This window comes from Poecilia reticulata, chromosome 2, assembly GCF_904066995.2.
Source record: "Poecilia reticulata chromosome 2, P_reticulata-male-v2, whole genome shotgun sequence".
NCBI classification, from domain to species: Eukaryota; Metazoa; Chordata; class Actinopteri; order Cyprinodontiformes; family Poeciliidae; genus Poecilia; species Poecilia reticulata.
In genome coordinates, this window is record NC_088831.1 from 7,607,782 (window position 1) to 7,634,132 (window position 26,351).

At 40.9% G+C, this 26,351-nt stretch overlaps 1 protein-coding gene across 3 annotated transcripts in view; it reads right to left on the reverse strand.

Moving 5' to 3' along the window:
• Positions 1–26,351, reverse strand: part of pard3ba (par-3 family cell polarity regulator beta a) — a 129,781-nt gene that overhangs the window by 78,270 nt on the left and 25,160 nt on the right. For 2 of the 3 annotated variants that reach the window (XM_081616616.1, XM_081616621.1), the window contains exons 4-10: positions 17,308–17,423; positions 12,767–12,852; positions 8,869–8,955; positions 8,630–8,755; positions 7,504–7,961; positions 5,534–5,673; positions 5,186–5,314 (exon numbers count right to left, since the gene is read on the reverse strand). In XM_081616616.1, the coding sequence (XP_081472742.1) occupies positions 5,186–5,314; positions 5,534–5,673; positions 7,504–7,961; positions 8,630–8,755; positions 8,869–8,955; positions 12,767–12,852; positions 17,308–17,423 (1,142 nt within the window). Of the gene's footprint in view, positions 1–5,185; positions 5,315–5,533; positions 5,674–7,503; positions 7,962–8,629; positions 8,756–8,868; positions 8,956–12,766; positions 12,853–13,007; positions 13,518–17,307; positions 17,424–26,351 lie in introns of those variants that run through there. The other variant, XM_081616624.1, reaches the window with a different exon arrangement.

Here is a 26,351-nt window from a genome sequence, read left to right on the forward strand (position 1 = left end):
CTGTGATTTTTTGACGGTAACTAACATTCTCTGGGTTTAGAGCCGAAGACGGGCAGCAAAGGGGAAACTTAGGGTTTGAGTGGGGAAACATGATGATCCAATCCTGGGTAATTACATGAAAGCTACACTCCTGTCTGGGTTAAAGAGCTGAAGTTCCTCCAACAGGGGACACAAAATTAGACTTTTTAAAGTATCTAATGAAAGTACAGATCTGCCTACAGCAGACAGAGATAGAACATCACATGAGGTGCAGACCTACTACACTAAAGACGGATGAATGAATGAATGAATGAATGAATGAATGAATGAATGAATGAATGAATGAATGAATGAATGAATGAATGAATGATGGGTAAGTGAATAAAGACTAGACGAATGAACAGATTGGACTATATGGAAGGATGGCTGCATAAACCTGGGAAATCCCAACATTTAATTTTTTTTATTTCATCTTTCTTAATTGAGGCTCCTACTCGTCATATTTTAATGAAAAAAAGCAAGTGACCAGAAAGTCTGGAGCCAGATCCTTTGAGTAATGGAAAAAAGGAGATTAACTTCAAACATCCATGAAAATAAAAAAAAAACACCTGAAAACAGAAAGTTCTGCAGTTCTTTTTGCTGATACCATCTAGATCAGTGGTTCTTAACCTGGGTTCAATCGAACCCCAGGGGTTCGATGAGTCGGTCTCAGGGGTTCGGCGGAGCCTCTGCCGCGGAATTAAAGACACACTTGTGTAAAGTCGTGATGACACCTCGCTTTGCCATCACGTGCTCCAGAGGATCACGTTACATTGCTTAGCTAATCAGTGCTGCGGAGGAGCCCTGACTTGTGTCTTTAATTACTTCAGCAAAGCTCACAGTTTTTACCAAATTCTATAGTCTAAATCTGCTCCTTAGTCGCATCTTTTCGGGGTTGCTACTGCCTCTAGTGGTGTGGGGGTGGTTACACAGCTAATATAATTACATTACTAAATCAGAATCCCGCAAATTATTTTGTGTCGGGGGGGTGGTGGAATAAGAAGGGCTTGCAACTGGGGGGCTTCGGTACCTCAAAAAAGGTTAAGAACCACTGATCTAGAACCTTCACATGGTGTTCAATACCTTTGCCAAGAAAGTAAGATTAATCAGGCAAAATGAGTCCCTCAACAGTTTCAGGATCTATTTTCTACTTCAGCCTAAATGGAGACTTTCAATCACAGCTTATTTTTATCAACAAGGGATTTCAGGGTGACGTTATTTAAAACCAGAAGCTTTCAAAAGACCTCCCTGCTTGACAGACACTTGAGAGGATTCAGGTGGCTATGTGGCAGGTTTAAAATATTCTGTTATTCTGCAAATATACTAAAAGGTGAAGAGGGCCAAAGCGGAGCACAGTGGGGTACGACAAAAACGCTTATTTGTTGCATTTTACCACTGATTTCCATGTATTTACACAACCAAGTGGCTCGCAGACACACAATCACAGTCTGCAATAACTCCCCTGATGCCAGTCTCCCCGGGGGCAGATTGGGTGGCCGGGACCCCTCCTCCATTTATCATTTATCGTTAGCCCTCAGCAATGGCTCTTTAACAAGCTTTTAGTCAGAAGAAGAGGCCACCCTTTTCAACACCCAAATGAGGAGACAAAAAGGAGCTTTTTTTTTTAACCCCAGGGTGGGTGGTGAGGAGTATGCGAGGAAGAGGGGGGGTGATACACAGCGATTACACACAGAGGCTTTTGTCGGTGAGGATTTCTAAATGTGGGGTTTCAAAGCGCGGAGGATTAGCGGTGAGAGCGACATTCAATTAAGATGAGATCTCTCCGCGCATGACGGCGACGACGGAGCTGCCAATTAATCGCATTAATGTCTTCCCTCTTCGCAGCTTTACACCTTTACCTCAGGATGACGAGGAATGACAATAAAGGGGGAAAAAAAGACAGATTGAAGGATAATTTAGGCGGAAAGAGAAAAAAAAATAACTCAAAGACTGACAGGATGAAGGAAATAAAAATAAAAAGAAGAGGATGAAAGGGGAATCCTCCCTTCCTTTCCTGTGAGATGACCCAGTCTTGCTGGCATCAGAGGGTCAGCCATGTGCGCATTGACCCCCGCCGTCCCCATTCACTCACACAAACACTTCCATCATCCACTCGACAAAAACCCCAATCGTAATAAAAACCTGAAACAAAAGAGGCCGTGTTGAACGAGAGAGAGACGCAGATGCAGAAGTGCTGACAGGAAAGAAGCTGTGATTAGAAGTTATCACTTTTTAATTACTTCGACAGTGAGAACGACTTAAAGGGATGTGGAGAAGGAAAAAAAAAACAACAAAAAAAACCGCTGTCTTTTGTGTCCTTATAATGAGGCTAATTCACAGGCTCTATTGTTAGTCGTTTGAATAAAGAAGACTGCTTAGAGCTTTCTGTGATGCAAGCTGCTTATGGATCACAACTAAAATGAATCAATCAAGTTCAGAAAGTTCCTCTGAAATCTACTTGATTTCTAAACGATTAAAAAAAAAAAATCTACAGCAGCTAAAATGGAAGCATCTTTACAGTTTGACGACAAAGAGTGTAGTCAAATCGCTTATTAGTCATGCTTGCTGCTGCAGAGCTTTTGAGACGTAAATGTCAGACTAAAATATGCCAATAAATACTAAACAGTTGGCCGTGAAATTTTGTGCAAACACTCAGATTTCCTCTGAGGATTAATATGAACGTCTTCTGGTCATCCCTGATGCAACTGCTTTTGTCTTGAGTGAAATATCTTGGCGGCTGCAGCTACATTTGGCTTTAAAACGTTTCAGGCCCCCCCCAATAAGATAAACGAGCGCATTCTAGCAGCCATGTTACTTTTTTATTTAAAGAGCAAGGCGTGCAATTTAAATTAGCAAACAGATTTTTTAAATATCTGCTTTTCTACCCGAATACTTTAAAAGATAATGTAGGTTCTCGTCTCTACAAATTTTTGGCTGTTTTTAACTCCAGCTACTCCTCAAGTAGCTGATTTGGTGTAGCCATTTCACAACTTCTGACCATAAAAGCTCACCAAATACAATCACTGTGTATTGGGAATTGGGAACAAGCTAATCTAGACTAGTCAAAGATAGAAGTAGGAGCACAAACTTTCTCCTTAAACACAGTTCAGACGTGGTTTTCCTGAATTTATTCAAGTCTTTATCTGGTATTATTTGCTCTGGCTGCGACAGAAAAAACATGATCCAGCAGAAGAGAAAATTAGACCTTGATTGATGCCATTAGCTCAGGCTGTACATTTATTATTTGTAGCAGCGATAGCAAAGTTAGCCAAGGAAAACGAATCATTGTGAGAAAGCCATTAATCTTTACAGAGGCTTCATGTTAAACTACAGTAATGAGCTTATTTGCTTGATTTAGTTGAACAAATACGGACTGGGATACGGACACATCGTGAGTGTTTTTACTCGATATTATAACCTCAAAGCTATATTATTGGATGTCAGAAAATGTACACACACTAATTAATTTGCAGGTACTCCTGATAAAAAGTAAGACGCCTTTAAAAAAGGTATGTTTTACTGTTTTTTTAACTGAATGATACAACTTTTTTGATACTAATATATTTAAACAATGGGAAAAATAACATGCAAAGTGGTGTTGGTTTTCAGTAGTTTGCACAATTATGTGCACCCAAGCATTTCTGTTTCATTTTACTTTTTTAATAAAAATAATATTACCCCAGAAACCCCACATTCATAATCCGGGACTTTGTTTCTCTGGGTTACAAAATGACATAACACCAAAATCATTTCCATTAGCTGCCGACCATTAGGTAGAATAAGAAGCCATTTTTATTTATGCACTTAATACTGCGCACAAGATAAGCAGAGGAGAAAAACTTTGGGTCCACAATTGGGAACAAAATGGATGTTTTCCAACTTAAAGTCCTTATCTATCACCAATTGTCTTGACTGGACATTTAGTTAGTTATTGATCTCCAAACTCTGCTTCCTAGATGTACATTGGTAACGGATTTTGAACTGAATATTGATCAGATTTGGAAATCGTATGCATGGCATATTTTGTGGGCTACAGCCCAACTGCCCAGTTTTTTTCATCTTTTTAAGTAGCGCGTGTGTTTGCATGCGATTATCTTTCCCTGTAAAGCTTCCCGCATCCTTTGCACTTTTCAACACAGTGCCATAAAAAAAAAAAAATTTTCAGTGTGTGCTTGGGGGGGCCCATCCTAACATCTCTGAATCCGAGGACCGTGCTGAAGGAAGATGAGGGGTAGATCTCACAGGGGCAAAGGCAGCTTCAGCTTCCTCTCATTTCTCCTCATCTACCTCCCTCCACTCCTCTTTAAATCTCTCCTCTCATATGCACAAATACCAGCAAGTGTTAGAATGAGGCTCTTCAAAGTGCACTTGTTATGCCAAGACTGCCGGGCCATTAATGAGGGCAAACTATTTTGGGAAGCAGTAACTTAGCTGTTTAAAAAGACGTGGTGTTTTCATCTGTGCATGCATGTGTGTCAGTGAGCAAAAGAGAGAGAGAGAGAGGGAGAGAGAGCACTTGTGTTCAAGTTTTTATCAAGGACTTGGAGAGTGTGTGTCTGTGTAGGTGTGAATATGCATCAGTCACTACAAAGTCCCACTCAGAGAGCTTTGAAGTGTTCAGGATAACCACAGAGGACAGACGGGCGGGAGGAAGTGAAAACATCGTTTATAGTGAGCCGGAGAGTTTCAAGGGGTGTGTGTATATATACGTTTTAAAGAGTGTTTATTTATTAAATGTCACCCTGCAACGCTGACCTTCGACACCCTCAGTGGTAACAGGTAAACTGTCAGCGAGTATGTCAAAAAAGCGAGGACACGCTCCCCGCGTTTCCTCCGTGCGCGCGTGACTTCCTTTGCCATCTCTGTGTCAACAAACCAGAGGGGGACAGGAAGGCCGGAGCGTGGCCCGGGTGGGTTTGAGTGTGTCATTGTGTGGTGCGAAAGGGCATGACGAGGTTTTCTCCTTTGGGAGAAAGTGAGGGAAAAGGCACAATGCGAAGGAAATGCATGAAAAAATAAAAACATTCACAGATGAAGATAAGGCAAAAGAACAAAAAAAAGAGAGAGTGGAAGGAAGCGTGAAGCACACCCAGGATGTGGCATGATCGGTAAACGCAGCGGTGTGAAGCTACAGCAAGACACCCGTGTTGTTTTCACTCTCCATTACCAGCTCTCGGGGCAGGAAGACGTCCTCCTGCCGGGACACCAGCACGGACACCACCTCTCCCTGCTTGGTGCTGCGCAGCATGCCCACCAGTTCCTCCTGGGTACGGCCGGTCATGTCCACTCCATTCACCTATACGAGATCGTTCAAGAGAAAATATTTACACAGTTGTTCTTCTTATTCAATCATAAAAGTTGGTTTGTAAGTAGTCTCTTAAAAAAGAAAAAAAGGAAAGTAGTTGCGCCGCTCAGCCAACAGGGGGGCGATGGTGTGGTCATCTGATTATTTTGCCTGCTTTTGCTGTTCTCTTCTCCTCTAGATAAAAGGGTTGATGCCCAATGTGTGCTTTACCTCCAGGATGCGGTCTCCAGGCTGCAGGCGGCCATCTTTGATTGCTGCGCCTCGCTGCAGGATGTTCTTAACCAGAATTGGCCCCGGCCCATGGACTGCTGTGTCCCTGGTGACCACGGTGAAGCCCAGACCCTCAGTGCCTGGCGGGGAACAAAACAACATCAGTGTAGGGTAATTTAGGTCCCTTAAATAAGATGATTCATTATCAATTTAAAGTCTTAATTAAATTTTCCCTTTCTTCACTTTCATTTCCCCATCTTTTCTGCTGAACACCGTCTTTGATTTTAGCATTGTCATCCACTTTAGCCATTTTTACGAACCCGTTTCCCTAAGGGGTTTAGATGCCAGGCTCTGCCGTGGGAGCCGCTGGGAAAAGGCTTCTCCCCTAGCTGGATTAGACAGCCTCAGCCTTTAATTTCACGTGTGAGCAGGCCGATCACTGGCTGATGAAGGGAGGAAAAGGGAGGAGATGGAAGAGAGGCGTGGAGAGGGGCGGAAGACCCTTTTCTGACTTCCATCCTCTGGGATGTGATTTGGACAAAGATTTTAAGAGTTTATGTCGACTTGGTTGTGTGGTAGAGTCCACACACACACAACCATGAGCCTCCACCCTCTCGCTCCTTCACGGCCCCACAAGCCCCAAGCCATGAGTGAAATGTGCCACGCTCGGCGTCAGGTTGTGTGTGTGTGGGAAAGCAAAGCCGCCGTGGCATACTAAAGACGGTGAGCGATGCTATCTGCTCTCCAAGCTAAGCCTCTGCCTGCCCTACATTAGCGCACCTAAACCTCCCCGCCTGCCAATCACGGAGAGAAAGACGGCGTCGCCGAGGGAGAGGGTGTTAGAAACCAAATAATATCCCCTGCTCTGATCTTACGTCAGGTGAAAAGGGATAGAGGGAGACAAGGGAGAGGAAAAACAAATCAAACAAAGAACAGGTAAATGGAAAAAGGGGAAAGAAATGGGATGGAGTAAAAGAAGCTAACAATGAAACAGTAGTGAATAGAGCTTTCAGCTGAAGCCCAATTTCTTCTATCCACTCATCTGCTTTGCCCTGGATGCCTGTGGTGAGAATGTGTGTGTATATGTTCTTCAGTTATCTCTTCGTTCTTTTTACTTTTTAACAACACAAAACACTGAATGTTGTTAGAAAAAGACTCAAGAACCTCTTTGTTTGCCATCACCAGAACGGAGAATTAAAGACACCGTAGTATGTTTCCTAGTCCAGAGTTTCTGCAAGTTCCACCAGCTAACATTTAAGACTTTTAAGGCATTTTTAAGACCATTATGAGTGGAATTTAAGATCTGCACAAACTAGCTAGCTAGCAAGGGTATATTACCAGCTAGTTAGCATTAGCCTCAGTCATCTCGAGTCAGAACACATTGAAAATGTCTGAGTGCGACTCAAACTGCTGCCTGACACAAAAGTCCTTATTAAATAGTTTTATCAAGACACAATTTGAGACCTGAGAATAACATTTTAAAGTCTAACTTACTCTTTAAAATGGATTTAGGACATGTTCATACACAGAAGCCAATGACTAAACAAAAAATGTAGAGTGGAGGTAGTATATCAGCACTGATCTTGTATGAACATACAAAGCATCTTATAAAAAAATAAAATAAAGAAATTGATTACAAAAACCGCAATAACATTTGTACTTTTAAGACTGATACGTCTTCTTAATTAGACCGTTCCTCTGGACAAGAGATGTCTCTCAAAGGAAGATCACTGGTGAACACAGCCTCGTTCCTCCATTTCATGTGTAAATAATAATAAGCTTTTGTATTAAAAACGTATAATGCAAACATAGCAGTTTAAAAATCTGGAAAAAAACAGCGCTTGCTACGACTGCAACCTCATTTTGGAGACTATGTTGGTCTTAAGTCAGCACAAGTTTATCTTAGTCTTGACTGGACTAATTACACTGGAGTAAGACATCACTTTGAGCAGATTTTATATGAAGCGTACCTTTCCTCAGGTCAATTTTTATCCTCTTGCCACCTTTCTTGTTTGTGAGGTTAGAAACCCCAGGTGCAGCAGGACTCTTGTTGGCCAGCGGGCTCTGGCTGCGGGTCCTGGGTGGAGGGGAGGAGCTCGCTGTCCGAGCTGGAGGTGTGGGTGAAGCTCTCTCCAGAGATCCATATTGGGGCTGAAGTGGCGGTGTGTTTTGCGGAGCTGGCTCTGGAGTCTTGGGTCGTGGGTCTGGCTGCTTCAGCTCCACTTTTTGGGTCAGTTTGGTTTCAGCTAGAGTCTCGACCGGAGCGCGGAGCACTTTCGGACTCATGACCTTTACAGGGGAATCTTTGCCATCGCCAGTGAAAAGCTGTCCGATTAGCGTCTTCTCATAGCGAGGCTTGCTGCCTACAGGCAGAACCTCCAGACGCACAGTAGGAGACGACATGGCTTGACGGAACACCTCCTGAGACCTATTGACAGAAAAAAGTTGATTTATCTTTAGGTTTTTTTGTTATTGCTTATTATCTCATTTGACACAATAAGGCATCAAATAAACGACTCGAGATTTTTATTAAAGCCTTGTGGGGAAAAAAAATGAGCAGATGAGAGACGTGGCACGTCAGCATACTCGCACACAGCAGGCTTTGGGCAGATGGCACAGCAGGGTTTATATAATTCATGTTTGCCTTCAAGTTCTTGTTTGCTCATTATATACAAGCTATGAAGTGATCAACATATTGGGACTCACTCTGGGTAATCTGGTCCCACCACATGCTATATATTTTTAATCCTCCCAACTTCCACATACTTTTTTTTCCTATTTTACCCATCTTCATTCTCTCCTCACTCAGGAGTTTCATCCCATCTGGTGGATCTTATCTGTTGATTTCCACATAAATTAATCTCTTATTTAGGAAAATACAAATAAATGTTTTATATAGTTAAATGAAGCTATAGATTTGAACTGGATTGCCTTATTAAAAGACAAATTATTTGAAATGTTACTGCTTTTATAGCCTGACTGAAATGTGTTTGAAGAGCACTGATCAAGTTATCATTCAAATATGGTGTTAGTACGTCCCCGATTTAACAGTTAGCAGACACACACTGCGTCTCATCCACATTCTTTGTTGCTTACTGTGCAAAGGTTTTGTCCTGCAGCGGCGTGTTGTTGATGTGGACGATGCATTCGTCCTCCTTGAAGAGATTGTCCCTCTTAGAGCGGCTGTTTTCCTCAATGCCTTTAATATGGAGGCCCAGAGGTCTGGCAATATGTATTCAGAGGCAAACACACAAGATAGAATGGTGATAAAATTTTTTCTTCTTATTTATATGTAAACATTGCCATCTGGCTATCAAAACACGAGTCAGCCTCACCGTCCACTTAGGGAGGAGCAGTAGGGGACCACATGGATACCCAGGGGGGCCCGGTCACCTGGGAACTCAACCGTCCTTGTAAGAGTACTGCCAAGAAAAGAGAAGGAGGGAATAAATCACGACGCTCGCAATATGGTGCAGACAAACCTAAACACACTCGGCTCTCTGCAAGCTCTTCAAAACTCATTTGCATTTTCCTCCAGGCTACACAGATAGGGATACAAATTAGCTTACAGGTAGTCCTGCCAAACGTTATTGTGTGTGCGTGCGCGTGTGTGTGTTTGTGTGACTGGGACTCAGCTGGCTACTTCACCTCTTATCTGGCTGCTTCTAGACTACCCAATCTAGCTGCTGGACAAAAGAGAGGAGCAGGAGATAAAAAAGGAGACGGACAGGGAAGCAGATCGAGATGAAACAGAATCTCTTCCTCTAATAATCTCCGCTCAGTCCTGAACTGTTTCTTTTTAGAAGCAGATAAACAAGGACAATAGCAGGGCAGATCAGCAGGAAGATGGTGGCTTGTGATATTGGGCGGGGAGGGATGTCAACATTTCTGTCTGATCCACGAAGAGACTTCTATAGAGCCTTTCTGTCAACCAGAAAGCAATATTAGATTAGCATCTGCAAGCTGAAATTAAGCTCCATATTAATACATTAAGATCAATATTTGCAGGGGTTTTTTTTTTACTGCATTTTATCCACTGCATATTTCCACCTTAAATATCAATAAGCTGCATAAAAAATGTTATTAAATCTGTTTGATTTTTTTCTCCAGAAGCTAATAGAGAGACATTCAGAAAAGTCTAGAAGAACCAAATAGCAAGATTTATTCATAAAGATTATTGGGCATAAAGAAGTACTTTTGGTGTCATGGAGCGTCAGACACAGCAGAAACTTTAGTATTAATCAAAACTAGTGGAGAACAAAATGCTACGTTTTTAGGAAGCTGGTGTGAATCTCTTTAAAATTCATTGTAATTAAAGCAGATCATTTAGTTAATGAGACCAATTGAAGCCAGAATCACGTTAACAGGCATTATCTTGATAGTTTTCCATTTCAAAGTCATTCATTTGCACGTTTATTGCCGAGTAAAACATGTCAGGAACGTACACGCTGCTAATTGTGCAGTAATAAAGCTCAATCTGCAAAAACGGTCAATCTTTAACAACTTCACATTTCTAAAGGGAAGCCTTTTCAGATACTTTTTACCGATTATCTGCATATGTTTTGGTGACATATATTATTGATATGCATGTGTATTATCCGACACTTTGAATACAATATTGCGAACAAGCATTTTGAGATTCCATATTGTGAATCTAGATCAACAAATTGCCAACTACAATATTTGCTGCTTTTTTAATTGCAAAAATTTATAAATAAATCTGAGCTGAAAAATATTTTTATAGCACAAACCTTCAGTAAAAGTGATGTTTTTTTATATAAAAAAAATGCAGCTGAACAAAGGAACAAGTGAGTACAAGTTTTACGCCTGCAGCAAATTATGGTCAGCGGGGGCAACTTCTACTGCTTCTAGTAGTGTTGAAAAAAGCTGAGGGAAAAATCTCCCACCAAGGTATCAACTGAGAGGGATTGAGAGCCGTCCTGCAGAAGGCAGACATGTTTGATGAAGACAAGCATTTTCCTTCTCCTTAAACCTAAAGAGAGCTATAAAAATAGTTCAAAGGGAGCAATTGGAGGTGGAGGAGTGCGTTTTCCCCATGGAGATTTCCCACAGACTTTTCTCAAAGCTGAAATGCAAACAAAAAGAAGCTGTCTGTTTGGGTTAAAAAAAAACACACACACACAACAGAGAGAGAAAAACAAAAAAAAACACACAAGTTCAAGGTTTATGTGTTTCGTACACAGGCCCAAGGTCTAGCTGGGATCATTATAAGCTGCTCCTCTGTCACTGTCAACCGGCTCTCATTAACCTCCGCCAGGGTCACACACACATACTGTAACTCGCACATCCACGCACATGGCCCCCCCCCCACACACACACACACACACACCCACGCACGCACATACACACCTCATTTGCATTCTTATTGCCACATCTACTGCACACTTACAAACACCATCAGTCATATTCCCCTAAATTGAAAAGTCACATGTACACACATGCATCACATTTCCTCCCATTAGAGAACACGCTTGCATTAGAATTTACACACGACAACAAAAGAGCGGCTTTAATTAAATTTTTTCTTTCTTCTTTTTTAGATGCGATACACAATCAGGCCAGGTTGGGATGACACACGATTGCTTTCTGAATCGCGTAAATGCATTTTACTGGAATGTGTGTGTGATGGAATAAAAAAAAACACACAAGCAGCTTCAACCCATTTCCGTTCGCATAAAAAACAAACTGCTGCACAAACAAGCTCATCAGAGACAGCAGTCGCTCGTTAGCGCCGCACTCTAATATGCAGAGCAGCTCCGCTCACCCATTTTAGCATCCCACCAACGCGAACACAAACAAACAGAGACATTCCAGTGGGGTGGTGGGGGGTTGAAAGGAGCTGGGAGACAGATGGAGCTCCCACTTTTGGTTGACTTCCTCTACATATATGGAGGCAGAGTGAGCAAACCTGCAACCTGGACCCTGGATGAAGTGTCCCCCCCCCCAGGTTGCTTACTGTGCTTTCTTCAACTGCCAGCCATCTGTTACCATGGCAAACCAGCTTTGACAGGCGTGCCTCCATTGTATCACATTGCCGTCAAGACACCACTGCACTGTAAAACACTGAAAAATCACCATCTGCCACTTCAGCCACGTCCTCCTCTGAGCACCTGTGATTCCCTCCAGTTATTTTTAAAATCGGATGCAGAGGATGTGCAAATGATGTGTTGAGGCAGGTTTGAGGTGGACCAAAAAAAAAAGACAGAGAGAGAACTGAGGGCATGACTTCAAGCGAGACGAAGATCTGCGCAGATCAATACCGTTTTATTCTCCTAATAGGCATACACGAACACTGAGCACTTAAAAGATTCATGTCTAAGGGAAAACTTTGACAAATACAGATCATGATTACTTTATTTATGAAAAGGTTTGCACCGATCACAAACAAAATATAAATGAGTGGTGGTAGACTCAATACTTTTTGTACCTATATATTGTATCGTATCTTTTTTTTTATCCAAAAAAATACTTACCAGCCTCCAGGAGGGAATGCATGATTTAATGTTAGTCTTTCAACCAAAATTAATCATTGTATGCCCTTTAATTAAAGAAACTCCTATAAAAATTAACTTCTATGGCTATGTAAATGTTACTAATCACTTGTGTGCTCAAATCTAGTTTTAAAGTACATTTTTGCTCAAAATTCTAGATTTGTTCAGACCATTATATCCACAACGCTAACATGGATGAATTCGTGGATGGATGGACGGACAATAGGATGGACAAGCAAATGAATAACTGAACAATCGATAGCCTGACAATTGGATGGATGGATAGATGGATGTTTTAGACAAATACTAGGGAATGGATTCTGTGAATCCAAACATTTCTACTTTCTATAAGTTTTTCCAAACTTCTCCAGATCTGGAAAATACAATTTCAAACATCTCCTGTCTTTTATAGACAGATTAGGAACCTGCATTGAGTACGGCTCATTACAATAAAAAATAATCTGCCTGCTTAATGTTAAGTAACATTAATAGTATGACAAAACTCGAGTCAGAGCAGAGAAAGAATCATCTTGTACTTCTAGTCGCGCCCACATATACTCTATTGTAACCTAATGAGACATCCACAGTTGACTGTCATCCATGAGACGGTTTAATAAAGCCAGAGTATCGGGCTGTCAAACAAAGACATTAGTGCTAATCCTAGTCTGTCTCCCATCACACCAGCCAGCTACTGGATGGTCGTAAAAGTAAAACACCTTACCTGAAGCTAATCTGGTTCATCGTTTTGGGTGGGGGATTCTCCGTGTTCAGTCTCTCCAGGGCTCCCTTCAGTACATTGTTGATCTCCTTCAACACACACAAAAAAAAAGAGACGATCAAAGTTAGCGTGATATAAACATAACCCGTTTCCAGCCTTTAGGCTAAACAAGCAGCAACCACTGAGCTAGCAGAAGAAGGCCTAACAATAATTAGCGAAACGATCTAATTCTGCCATCAATCACCTTTGCAGATACAGGAGAGAGAATGATGGCCGGACTCTGAGCTCCAGTGACGTGCGCTGCCCCTTCTTCACTCTATCTACTGTATGTCCATCCATCTACCTCTCCCTCCCCCTCCTCCATTCATCCCTGCCCCGTGTGAGCCACTGCTCTATTTTTAAGCCAAATCAACAACCCCGGGACAAACAGAGAAAAGGAAGATGGAGAGAGAAATCCACAAAGAGGAAAAAAGACGAGAGACGACATCGAACTGTTGCACGAATGCAGCCACTGGTTGGGACCTAGGAGTTGTCCCGCGTCACTAAAAACAAGAGGGGTGCAATTAGTTCCTTCTGCCTTGTCACTTTCATTGTGTCACCATTTCTAATGACTGAAAAGCTCCCGCCCACCAGCCGACTCCTTAGCAACCCCCCCGCTTCCACCACACCCAGCTTCCCAGTGGACCCTCACTGCCTCACAATAAACATCTACGCTTTTATGAGTCGCACGCGTACCCACGCATGCATCCGCTGCCAATAATACAGTCACACATCAGCTCTGCAGAGTGGAAAACATTTTTTTTTAATCACGCATTTATGAATTCAAAAGCATATGTTGCCTGCATGAATGCTGACCCACTTTATCTGGGCAGTGCGAGATTACCCGACAATGCGTGTGTGTGCGGGGGCAGGAAGATGAGCTGGAGGCTCCATTGTTGCTGCGCATCTTCCCCGCATCAACATTAGATGAAGCACGCGGGGACTTCTTCTTCTCCCACAGAACATGTTAGCTTCTCAAAACATGGTAGATGTGCAGGTGAACACATGTCACCGAGTCACACATGCTGTTGTTGTACATCCTGTTGTAAGAAAATATGTGTCAAATGCACCGTCAGTGCAATGCAACATGTAAAAGGGTGAGCGTGTTGCAGCTGAAATCTGCTTCAACATTAAAGGATCACTTCAACGTTTTTCAAAGGGTGATCATTCCAGTTTATTTAGATGTGACGACAGCAGTCCCATAATCCCTGCTGTGCTCAGCCAGCCATCATACTACCATCAGCTTGAGCTCCAGTAACGACGGCTGCATCCTTTAAAGTGGAACTGAGCTGATAAGCAAGTTATAAAATATAATGGCGTCTCGCTAAATGGATAAAAATGATTAGGGGTTGCACTCACAATGTTTTATTTATTTATGGTAAGAACCATAACGAAAATAAGGAGATTAAGTTATGCAGTACTCCCCACCAAACTAATGCAAGAATGACTAATGATATGTGAAATAATTTAAGAAAACCTTCCTGGTTGTTTTCAATCATCACTTTCTGGAGACAATTGGCTACAGTTTCTTGAAATTAGTTGTCATTTCAAGCCACTGTTAAACATCTTTTTTGTATGTTTCCACAGGTATTTTCATAAATGATTGTCTCTGAGTTTAGATGGTCTCCTTGACCAAAAAGGTGTTGGTCAATTGCTTTTGGTCAGGTCATGTTTATAAAAGCAACGATGGAGTATTTATTTGAGTTTAGAAAGTGCTTCATTTATATTTCAATTAAACTATACCAGAGTTTGCACGGATGTTGATTAGTGACAAGAATAATGCTTTACTTTTAGTCTAGAGTGCCTAATGTGGTAATTGTGCTAAAACACAACACTTTCTGTTCTTACACTTCTATTTAAGCCGCTTCCTCTTTTAATGCTTAATGTTCAGCTGTGATTCCCACAGGGATTAGATGTAAAAGCTGACAAAATTAAGACATTGCTAGCAAAAATAAAACGTCTGTTTTACTCGTTTCTTTAAATGCAGCCTGCAGCACGCTGAGTGACTGAAATTTGACAGGATCTGTGGCTTCATCTTCGACGCTCATAATTTATAAAAGCTGTCTTTAAGGCTACGTAAGCATGACAAACAGGTTGTCTCCTGTGTTATGGTATTGCACGCCGTCGCCCATGTTTCTGCATTTCAGGTGCCGTTTGTTGTCAGCGCAGGTGTGCAGACATGTGAGGGGTGCATGCGTGTGTGTCTGAGGTTGTTGTCAGATGGGTAATGAGGTGTGTGTTTTTAGTTTTTTTTGCTTGTGCGTCTCCCAATCAGCAACGTGTCAGCCAGTCGAGACGGTAAAGATCACAGCTTCGGTGCAGTCGGCCATGTTCCCTGACCCACGGATTCAATGGCACAATCACACACCGATGCTCTGCGCTCTCCCTGTCGACGTGAGCAAACACGTCAGAGACGCAAGTAGAAACAGAACGAGAGCGAGGTGAGAGGTGGCAGCAAGTAAAGCGTTCAGCAGTCTCTACAGTAGGCTGGTAAAATTAAAGGTCTCATTTATTGGGTTTGAATGTGGCAGCGAGTGCAGTTTAATTAAAGAGCCGTCTGCATGTTTAGCGCCGTTCAGCCTTTTGCCGGTTTCATTAGCTCCTCTGAAAGGCTGACTGGGAGACGTACGAGCTGAGAGAACTGGGCCAACCTTGGCCTTCACCATAGAAGAAGAAAAATAAATCCATTACAGGGACACGCCACATATTCATCACAGTATCAGGATGAGTTACACCTAATCTACCTTTCAATAGCTGCTTCAAGATGGAGTAGATAAAAGTGCAAATATGTATCTAGGTATTTCGAGTGCGTTTATTTCAGCTACCAAACATGGAGAGAGTGGGGGGTTTTTTTGTTTGTTTTTTTAAGAGTAATACAGTGCAGGCTACAATTCATCCAGACTTGGATGGATGGATTTACAACTACAAAACATCTTAAAAATGACTTCTGTTTTCATAAGATGGATGGTCAGCAAGTTAGATTTAGGGACTGACATGCAAGCAGACTGAAATGTTGAGTAAAACAGACCAACAAATAATGATGGACAGACCGACTGATCGATTGACAGCCTAATGGATGGATGCTGAGATGAACACTGGGATGGATGGACAGAAAGATTCCTGGATGTGCCTGTCTTTCATAAAATACAAAATAAAAAAAAAAACCTGATTGCAGATCATTTCGCAGCAAAATACACAGTTAAACTTTCAAATGTCTGAACACCATTCTTTGTATTTAGGTAGGAATAAAGTTTAATAAGCTCTTATTAACTTGTAATGGGGCCTCTGTAACAGTTTTTTCTTGCCAATTCTTAAATGTCATTGTGTGGGTTTAGTAAGACTGAAGTGGCCTTAATTTGTAGTCATGTCAAGCAGTGATTTGGACTTTGTAAAAACAGTTATCAGGTTATTTTAAGACGTATGTACAGCCGGAGCATGCTCACTCTGGTCCAGCTGCTCTGCTTGAAGCACATGAGGCCCAGTGAGTCTGCTGGACAGGAAACATGTTCCCTGTCATTGTGTTTACTCGTCGCCCGTGTTCTGCTTAGTCACCGCTGAGCCAAACGCAGCGGGAGCGAACAACCTGAGCTATCCCCTCAGTCACACACACACACATATACACTCTACCCTGACCTCATAGTGCTTCAACACACATAGGATGAGAAAAGGCAGCAGACAAAACCATCCTTAATGGCTTTCTGCCACAGAAAGGAGGCCAGCACTTCAAAAAGTGACCCTTTCTGAATCCAGCCTGAAGCTCAGGGCAGAGTTAAAAGATGGCAGCTAGCTTTGTTTAAATTAGGGCTGAAGCGATTAATTCAATTGATCATGATTTACTGATTATTGAATTGATCATCAACTACTTTAGCAATCGATTAATTATTAACTTGACGATACAGACAAAAAAAAAAATCATTTGCTGAGAAAACAGCATACTCAGAGCAGCAATTAAGTCAAAACTGTACAAAAATGTATATATGTATATCCATTTTGCATTTAGGATATAAAATGAAAACGTTTATCTGTAAATATGTAGTTTTAGCTTTAGCTTCACTTGGCTCCAATTCAGAAAAAAACAAAAAATTAATCAGTTACTTAATCAAAAACTATATTGATGATAAGCAGAAGCTTTGCTACAAGTGATGCAGCATACACTAAAGTAATATTACGTTATTGGAAAATTTTTATTTTCTCATAAAAAAAAAAGTTTCTTTACTTGCATCTTCTAATGTACTTCTAATGCTCTTTATAAAAGGCTTGTGTGGTTAAATAAATATGCAGAATGGGCCAATTTTTAAATAAATTTGATTAATTGATTGTCAGAAAAATTGATTATCAAAATAATCATCAGTTCCAGCCCTGATTTAAACTAGCTGGAAATGACCTAATTGTCTTAAAATTTCCCCTATTAATGTAAAGAAAGGCAAAAATGGCAAAAATAAACAATTTTGTTACATATGTGCGATATATTTTTTCCATCATAAAGATGCTACTGAAACACTTACTGGCTCGGGTGGAGACTTCATGCTTTGGTCATCAGGTGGAGGTGAAGGTGGAGGGGTTGTCCCATGAGCAGGTGCCAGAACGGAGTCGCTGCTGCTCCTCACCAACAGAGGTGTGTCTGTGAGGACAAAGTAAACGCTAGGAGTCAGACTTTCGACATGTTAACCACCTGCATCTAGAATAATGCCAAAAACTATATGGCAAAGTTTAGTTTTAGATTTTCCCTACTGGTGGATGCCTTTTCAGAAAAAGAGTCAGAAAATAGTTTCTCTTTACCAAGAAGTTAAACAAAAACCTTAGAAATAGTAATAAGAAAAAGAACACTTTTGTTGAGTGACCAGAGAAATGCATAAACCTGCATCAGCTTTAAACCTATAACCTTCTTTGTCACATTTATTTGAGAATAACTCCACCCTAGAAACAACCACAGAGCCCCTCTGTGTCACAGGGCATTCTATCATTTTGCATCACATCCCCCCCAGTGCACACGTTCATGTGTGCGCCCTCGCCGCAGCCCTTCTCCACATCTAACTAGAGCCGACTGAAGGAGCGCAAACATGGGCAGGTCCGAATCCACAATAAAACAAACTCAAAGCAATCTAATTTAGACCCATGTGTTGTGCCTTGCTTTTATTATCCACCCCCAAAGGGAGCAGGCTAGTATTTGAGGAAGAAAAATCTATAGTGGGGTGTTTCAAATTTTACTTGACAGAGGAGAAAAATAACGATGGGGTGAGAGAGACTGGAGGGAGAGGTGGGTGAGCAGAGTGGGATAAACAAAAAGCTACAGAAAAGAGCAGAGTGAAAGAGGAGAAAACTGAGACACAGAAAGGGAAAGCAAATTCTCTTCTTTTCCTGTAATCAATCTCTCTTTGGAGGGTCAGCGACAGGGTCCTGGTCTAACGTGGTCAGAATAAGAGAGCAGAGGGGGAAACAAGTCAGAAAGAAGGAACTAACAGGGGTCACTCTGTGTGTGTGTGTGTGTGTGTGTGTGTGTGTGTGTGCGAGTGTGTGTGTGACTGTGGTTAGTGGTGGTAGACGGATGAAAAATGATCATTCCAACCATTTCTGACACAAACACAAATATCCTTTCAGCTCCAAACTAACTAAACCACATGTTCAGCCAATTCTATGTCATGTTGCCATTTGTCTGGTCATTCTTTTTCTAATTATAAACCATTTGTTGCCTGGTGGATTAGTTGCCACAAACAGTCTCACCCTCTGTCAGTTGAGCAACTTTGAACTGACTCACTACCACAGCTGTCTCACCAAATAACTCAAAATGTTGCTTTCCTTTGATTAGAACAAATATACTGTTTGCCTGAGGATATCAGGAGCCTCAGAAAAAGGTTCTTGACAAATAAAAATATATTTAATGTTCTTTTAAGGCAGCATTGAGAGACAGAATAGTATATATTGTATTGTTGAACTGCGATGAAATATGTTTGTTACAACATAAACCAGGGGTATTCAAAAAGTGGCTCAAGCACCATTTATAAATGTTGTAAAACTTCTGTGCGGTTCCTAACTACAGCTCAAGTTTGGTCATTCAACTAATGGTGTAGATGGACATTTTTGTTGTTTTTAATGGCAAATTTATATATCACAACACAATAAAATGACAGTTTTAAATGTGGGCCCTGAGGACTTTAAGCTTGCCAATTTTGGCCCAATTTTGGCCCGTGGTTTAAAAGGTTTGGATACAACTGACCTAAGGAGTCTTAAAATAGCTTTAACTGTGGATAATCCGTAACATTTAGACAACTCTTCTCTTTTAGAGGCTTTTTATTTCCTTTTTTTCACTACTTTAATCAAAAATGAGTTGGAATTTAACTAAACCAGGTGTGCATGAAAGCATTCTCTCGTCTTGTTATAAATAGACAAAAGGAAATACTTGTTTTGTTTTTGGAATTAAGTATTTTAAAAGAAGATACTGCTGTAGAAACAGGTCATATCAACCCTCAGAGCTGTGGAAGCTAAACATCCAGTCTAAACCGTCAGTCTAAAATAGCAGACTGTAGAAATAAGATTGGATATGGAATGCTGTGAAACTTTATTGCATTCCTCTTCCTCCTCTGTGTACCTCTATCAATCAGCACGTTTGTACAAATGAAAACTACTGACACCAATGTTGAAAATTTTGTGAACTTGTCTCAGTTCACAAACTTGTCTCAGAAGAGATGTAGAAAAAAAAGTATGCCTTTTACATAATAACCTTCAAGGAATTCAAACTAAGGTTGATTAGATACAAAAAACACCTTTTACAGCTGCAAGGCCAACTGGGCAGCATCTTAGCTGACTGGATCCAGTAGAGTTTGGATTTTCTAAAAGAGCGCTACAAATAGATTGCAACACAGAGAACCCACATCCATGAACCATCCACTCAGGCTGCGGTTCTTCAACACAATGTCAACGGTACGACTTTGTGAAGTGGCCGAGGCCGCTCCATGGTCACAGTCAGGGTCCATTACCCAGCCGTCAGCCCCATAAATCCTCCCTCGTTTATCCACAAAGTCAAATTGGGCCCCATTAATCCTCCCACCACTTAAAGAGTCCCGGAGTACCAGTCCGGCCATGTGAAGGAACCTGAGGGTCACCAGCATTGACCTCTGACCTGTGCTAGCCTCAGACAGGTCAAGCGGTGCCACTAAGGACCCAGGGATATTGATGAGAGTGACATGTGACTCTTTTAGAGCAGCTACCGTTTAGAAAACCATAAATAAGATTATCCTGCAGGAATTCTTAATCAAAATTGACTGAAAACATGTCTAAATAGAGCTTTTAGCTAAACCAAAATAAATTCTGACACCTGGGTCAGAGGTCAGGAAAAATGCATAAACTGTTGCTGCACATGTCATGGCTTTGAAACATACAAAACATGGAGGTTTTCTTTTTAAATGAAGCAACCATTTAAATCCTGATTTAATAAAATATTGTCCACATTTTAATAAAACCCAAAATTAACTGTATCATACGGTCAGATAATAAATCTGTCAATACTGACGGAACATGTGTGTCTGTCACAGGAAGTTATGATTTATGTACCAGCTTTAGCACCATCTAGTGGTAAAGTTTCAGACTGCAGCTAACTAAACAAAAAATAAGATGTCTGTAAAACATGAAGCAAGGGTTATTCACAAAAGTGAAATAAAATGGATTACCAAATCTGGAAAATGTATTAATTTATTTCCTTCAACACCTCCAAATAATTCTGTAACAAATACTACTAAAAGTTATTGTCCACTTTAAAATAAATATGACTGCAGTTCATAAAATGACAAGTTGTTCATTAAGCAAACTTGTTGAAAATAAATGCTTCCAGTTTTAGGAGAAGTAAATTAAACATGACAGATGGGTTTCATCATTTCTGGTGATAAACTTGAGCCTCGTAGATTATAAAATTATTAGTGCATCTGCTTATATGGTTCTTCAATCTCACTCTACTGTGTAATTTGGCACAAACAGCACATTACACAAAAACGTTAATGGAGCAGTCGCCAGGTTCTCTTGCCATGTTCCTTTTTATACATCCCAAAGCGTGAAAAAACTGGCAAACACAACCATTTTGTTTATGAGCGTGGTTGATATGCCAAAATACCTAAAGTTGGGTTAATTACAACAATAAACCAGATCCAGAGTTTCTAAACATTTTCCACGTTAAGAAGGCAGATTTTTTTTTTCCTGACGCAAATTTATAAATATTTAGCATATAAATGCAAAAAGTTTAATCTTTTTGCAGGACAGCAGGAAGATATTAAAGGAAGGAAAGTAGGCAGGAAAGCACCCATAAAAGAAAGGAAATTAGGTGGGGAAAAACGACGGGCAGTCGGATGGACGGATGGATGGCAAACAGAGGTGTGACATAGAAATGTACAGATTGATGGATGGAAATGTGAAGAAAGATCCTACATTTAATAAAATAAAAAGATATGATCAAAAGTCAGTCTGAAAGCAACATCTGCAGTCTTCAGCTGAAGCAGTAATGATTGCTATGCTTGAAGTGATCCCAGCGGAACAAACAAAAAAATATCCCTCACCACCTTTGTAGTTTTTTCCAACCCCTAAAGAGGTGGGAGGGGAAAGTGGAAACCTAAAAGTAGATCCATAATATATTGAAGGTTTACTAGTTTGAAGGACTATGCACCTATAATCAGAGAACCCACAGACAGACCCCACCCTGTAAGTCTCATCTCTGTGCCCACTTCAAGGAAAGGATACAATATCCCACAGAAGCACGCCCTTGTCGTGTTCTCCCTTTATCTTTCCACCGAGATCTGTGATAATAAAGCGGGGAACGAGGACACCGTGTTAACTTTTCCATGTTTACGTTCATCCTGCTCTGATTCTCCATGTGCGACACCGAGTTTCTGAGCAAGCCTGGCTGTTGTGAGGACAAAAAAAGGAGTTTATTTTAATGACTTCCTCTCCACTACAGAAGTGGGAAAGTGGTGCAACCCTACAGGACAAATTCACCAGAACAAGGATCTCTCGTGTCTCAGATTTGTGTGTGAGTCAGCACATTAGTCGGCGCGTGTTTGTTTCGTTTGCGTGAGAAAGCGAGCATTTGATACATCCGCTGCAAACAGACGACAACTCGCTTGTTTTTACGTGTCCTTTTTGTGAGTGTTGCAAGTGTGTTTTCGTGCTTCAGGCTGGGGTGGTCTTGCTTTCCTGACGATCGATTGAGCGGCCCCAGCTTTGGCTGCTCATGGGATGATGCGATAAGCGCTCACTTCCTAGAAGTGTAAGTGTGTGTGTGTGTGTGTGTGTGTGTGTGTGTGTGTTGGTGCAGCCGTGGATCAATGCAGGACTAATCATCCCACAGGGGCAAGTGTGAAGTCCAATCACGCTGTTCAAACAGCTTGCCCGACCTGACACACAAACACTTTGATGCCCGACTGATTACTGAATTACTTCTTGCCCTGTCCACCACTCACTCTCATTACATGCACTCCATATTATGCTCTACGGTACATTATTAATTTAACAAGAATCAAACATGCATCCAAGTGGTTTCATGTACATGATGCTAGAAGCCTTAAAGATTGAGCCGTCATCCTTTTCTCCAAAAGCTGTAATATTGTAACTTGAAAGCTTAAAGGTTGGTTTGCTTTTTTTACTCATCCATAATGCAACTGAATATTTTTTTTCCAACTATCACATCCCGTATTTACCAGTTTGACATACCAAATAATGGCATTTTTAGTGGAAAAAAAAATCGAGGTTAGGTGCTTGGCCTGATTTTGTAAAGTAGACCCCCCCCCATGTATTCCCAGTTCTGATTTACCAATTCATGCTACACAACTAACTTATTTGAAGGATTTGAAGGTGTTACAATATAGCACATCGAAGATATTCAAAAATAAATGCAATTTGGGAAGTTAAAATAAGGCGCAATGCTAATTGACAAACTATTGGCTGGCATTTTTAAAGCAATCAATTCAGAAGTGCCACTTATTGTCTTTGACACCGATTGTACCCCCAACAGCAAAGAAAATAGATGTTAGCTTCTGCAGTAATGCTAAGACCAGTCTCCCCTGTATACTGAGGTATATTTGGTGTTTGAACTATAAAATAGGCAGTCATGAGTATTTTTAGAAAGGATTAAATAAACAGATTATGGGCTTTTCACAGGTGGTTGTGGTCCCCATGAATACCAGGGGTTCGCTGTATTTTAGTTATATTTTAAATGTGCTTCACTGTTATTACAGCTGCAGGTCTTTTGGAATATTTTTCTACCAGCATTGCACATCTGTAGTCTTGATTTTCCCCGATTCGGTTTGGTGAAATGTTTCAGACTAGGATGGATTTGAGTAGATTAAATAGTGCTTAGTTGAAACCGGGGTTGTTTTTATTTTATTAAATAAGACCAAAATACTTTGAAATACATTGTGGTAACATGACAAATTTGGGTGTTTAATTCTGAAACTTTCATAGTTTTTCACACTGAAGGTTGGTTTTCTTTTACAATCTTACTTCTTAATTAGAAAAAGAAAACTAAACTTGGTGGAATACAAGCTTCATATTTTCTTGTTTTTAAAATTCAAATGAAGAAACGTGTGAAATCCTCCAGGCTACAAGTTTCTCTACAATATTCTTTCTGTGCCCACACACTCTATTGACAGTTTTGGGTGGTAATGGCTGTTTAACTTCGAAGCTCAATCTTTTGTCGTCTCATCCAAATGCGTGTGTGTGTGCACCCACGCATGCATGTCGTCATGACAAAAGCAGCTTTTATTGCGTCAGTCTGGCTCTGTTGGAGGGGCGTCACAGGGTCACATCATAACTGAATTAGTCAAGGTTCAACGGGGCTGAAGAGCAGGTTGGGGAGGGGGGTGCAGGAAGAGGTCCCAGTGGGTTAAAGACTGGGTGTGTGTGGTTGGCGCGACAGGGTTCGGTCCATTCATGCTTGGCTGGATCTTGGTTATGCTAACAGGCTACAGTGATAATCTAGTTAGAGCTAGCGAGGCAGGGGCGCTGGGTATGGGTTCGATGGGGGTCAAGGTCGAAGGGTATGGGTGCTGGGTTGGATGGCAGGTGGTGGAAGCTGAATAGTGAAGTGGGGGTGCAGTTTCTGGGTGGAAAAGAGGCAGATGATGGGGCATGAGGGGACAGTGGGCACACGGTGAGGAGTGGCAAAAGGGCAGCTGTGTGTGTGGCTTTACCACAGCTCACTGAGGTCAACAGATGGACTGAGGTGAACAGAAAGGCTTCAAAAACGATCAGATAGCCTTTTATTAAATCAGAACCAGGCTTATCTAATCGTTTTTCCCTTCTCACTTGAGTTCATTTGCTCTTCAGTAACATCTATGGTTTACAATGAGAGCTGTGGTCATTGTTGTATGTCTGAAGTAGCAGAAAAAGTGGCAGCTCTGTTCATATAAACTGAAGAACGTCAAAGAACTACAGTAGAGCAGAATCCTGGACGTATTCAAATGATGGACTTTATATCATGGCCTTATTTATTTAAAAATCGCTTCCAACCAAGGAACTACTTGGAATCCCTGAAAACTAAAGCTGTTGCCCCTGCAACTCTACAACGGATAGTCAGAAGGAAATAAACGGATGAAAAAGTAATTTGCAACAGCTCAACTTTGGGAGATTCCCTAATGAGAATCTGGATGAGTCACTACCAGATAAATTAAATCTAGCTAGAGAAACAAAAAATGTAACTAATGACACGAGGAAATACGTTTTACTTAGAGGTTTACAAAAAACAACAACAGCGAAGTGATGCCACAGAGCAAAACAAAGCGTGAGTGAAAGTCTACAATTCTACCAATGCAATTTAGTTTGATAAAAATCTAAAATTTGACACCTTTTTTGTCATGTTAACTGTGTAACAAAGCTTAGAGACGACATTTGAAAGTGTGGATAAGCCTGACGTGTTCGTGTTGCAAAGAAAAAGCAACACAAAAACAACGGCACGAGCAGCAAAGTTCTGATTATGGCTCATTATGCATAAAAAAATGACTTCTGATCTCAGCGACATCAAAAGATCTGGATGTGTGTGCAAAGAAAACAATCAGGTGGAAGACTGCAAAAAGCCCTTTGATGATGAAAGACAGAAAAACTCCAGGTGTTAGCCAGGTTTTAATATAATAATAATAGGTTTTACTAGTTATTCAGACCTAAAATTTAATTAAATTAATTACCTTCCCAAACTTCTGCAGACATCATAGGAGTCCCAAATATGGTGCCATGTCTCTAACAAGAACTCAAAGAGGAAGTTTTTTTTTTCTCTCCAGAATTAGTGTCCTGTTATTACCTCAGTAATTCTATAACTTTTTTCCAATTATATTTAAGAATATCTCCATTCACCAGCTACCCAATTAGGCACACCTGTTCAATTTATAAGCAGCACTGTTCAATTAATTATGCCAATATTATGTCTCGGCAGTTAATTAGCATCTCAAAAGCTCAAATAATTCCTGAACTATGACCCCAAATCCCAAAGTTGAAGAGGAAATTTCATGGATACAGAAGGGGAGGAAATTCAAACAATCTCTTCCATTGATAATAGAGCAAGGATCATACCCCAGACTCCATTGTATTGTTATGTGGTGAAAAATGCCTTGCTGATGTCAGAAGTCAGAAGAGAATGGGTATGCTGGTTTCAAATGACAGAAAAATAACTCAAATAGAAACTCGTTAGAACCAAACTATGTCAAACACCATCTCTGAAACCACAACACGACAAATCAAACATGGACTGATCTAATGACTCTTGATTTCAGCTGCAACATTCAGTTGCCTCTTAAAAATGAGATCCCTGGGCGCCGCGTGGCTCTGTGGTAGAGCAGACTCACTGCATGGAGGCTACAGTTCTCAGTGCATTTGATTCATGGCCTCTGGCCATTTACTGCATATTGTTCCCTTCTCTGTCTGATCTGATCTTCTTCCTGTCCAGCTACAAATTAAAAAAGCCTCTAGAGCCTAAGAAACCTTTAAAAAAAACATTTGAGTCAAAATTTGGTGCAAACAATATTTAAAGCATGGATTCATCCCTCTATCACTAAATAGTGTCAACCACTTAGTGAAATGTGGGAATGCTGCTCCACAATCTCAATCTAGAAGAGGATGTTTGAGATGTCGCTAAAGGAATCCAATTAGTACTAGGAAGATGCACCTAATAAAGTGGCCAGTGAGTGTGAAAGGGAAAAAAAAAATCACTAGGGTGTTAACATTTATCACATCTAAAAGTCAAGTACATTAAACAGCATAGATTTGTGCAAAGTGGGGTTCTGTTGAGAGGTTATGACCAGTAAATATCTTACCTTAATCAGTAGATTAATTTTCAAATGAGCTGGGCAGAGACCAAAGCCAATTTCTACAGTCTTAAGTTATTACACGTTGAAACAAATGTCAATGTTGTCACATTTGCTAAAGATCGGTATTGAAATAGCATTCTGTGCTCATCAAGCTTAAAAAATAAGTATATTTTTCCTTCAATTTACTTCCAAAGCTCTAAAAAAAATGGTATAGAACTCGCTTCTATTCTCACTAGCTAACGCATAAAAGCTGAACCCTGTTCTGTTCGTGCTTC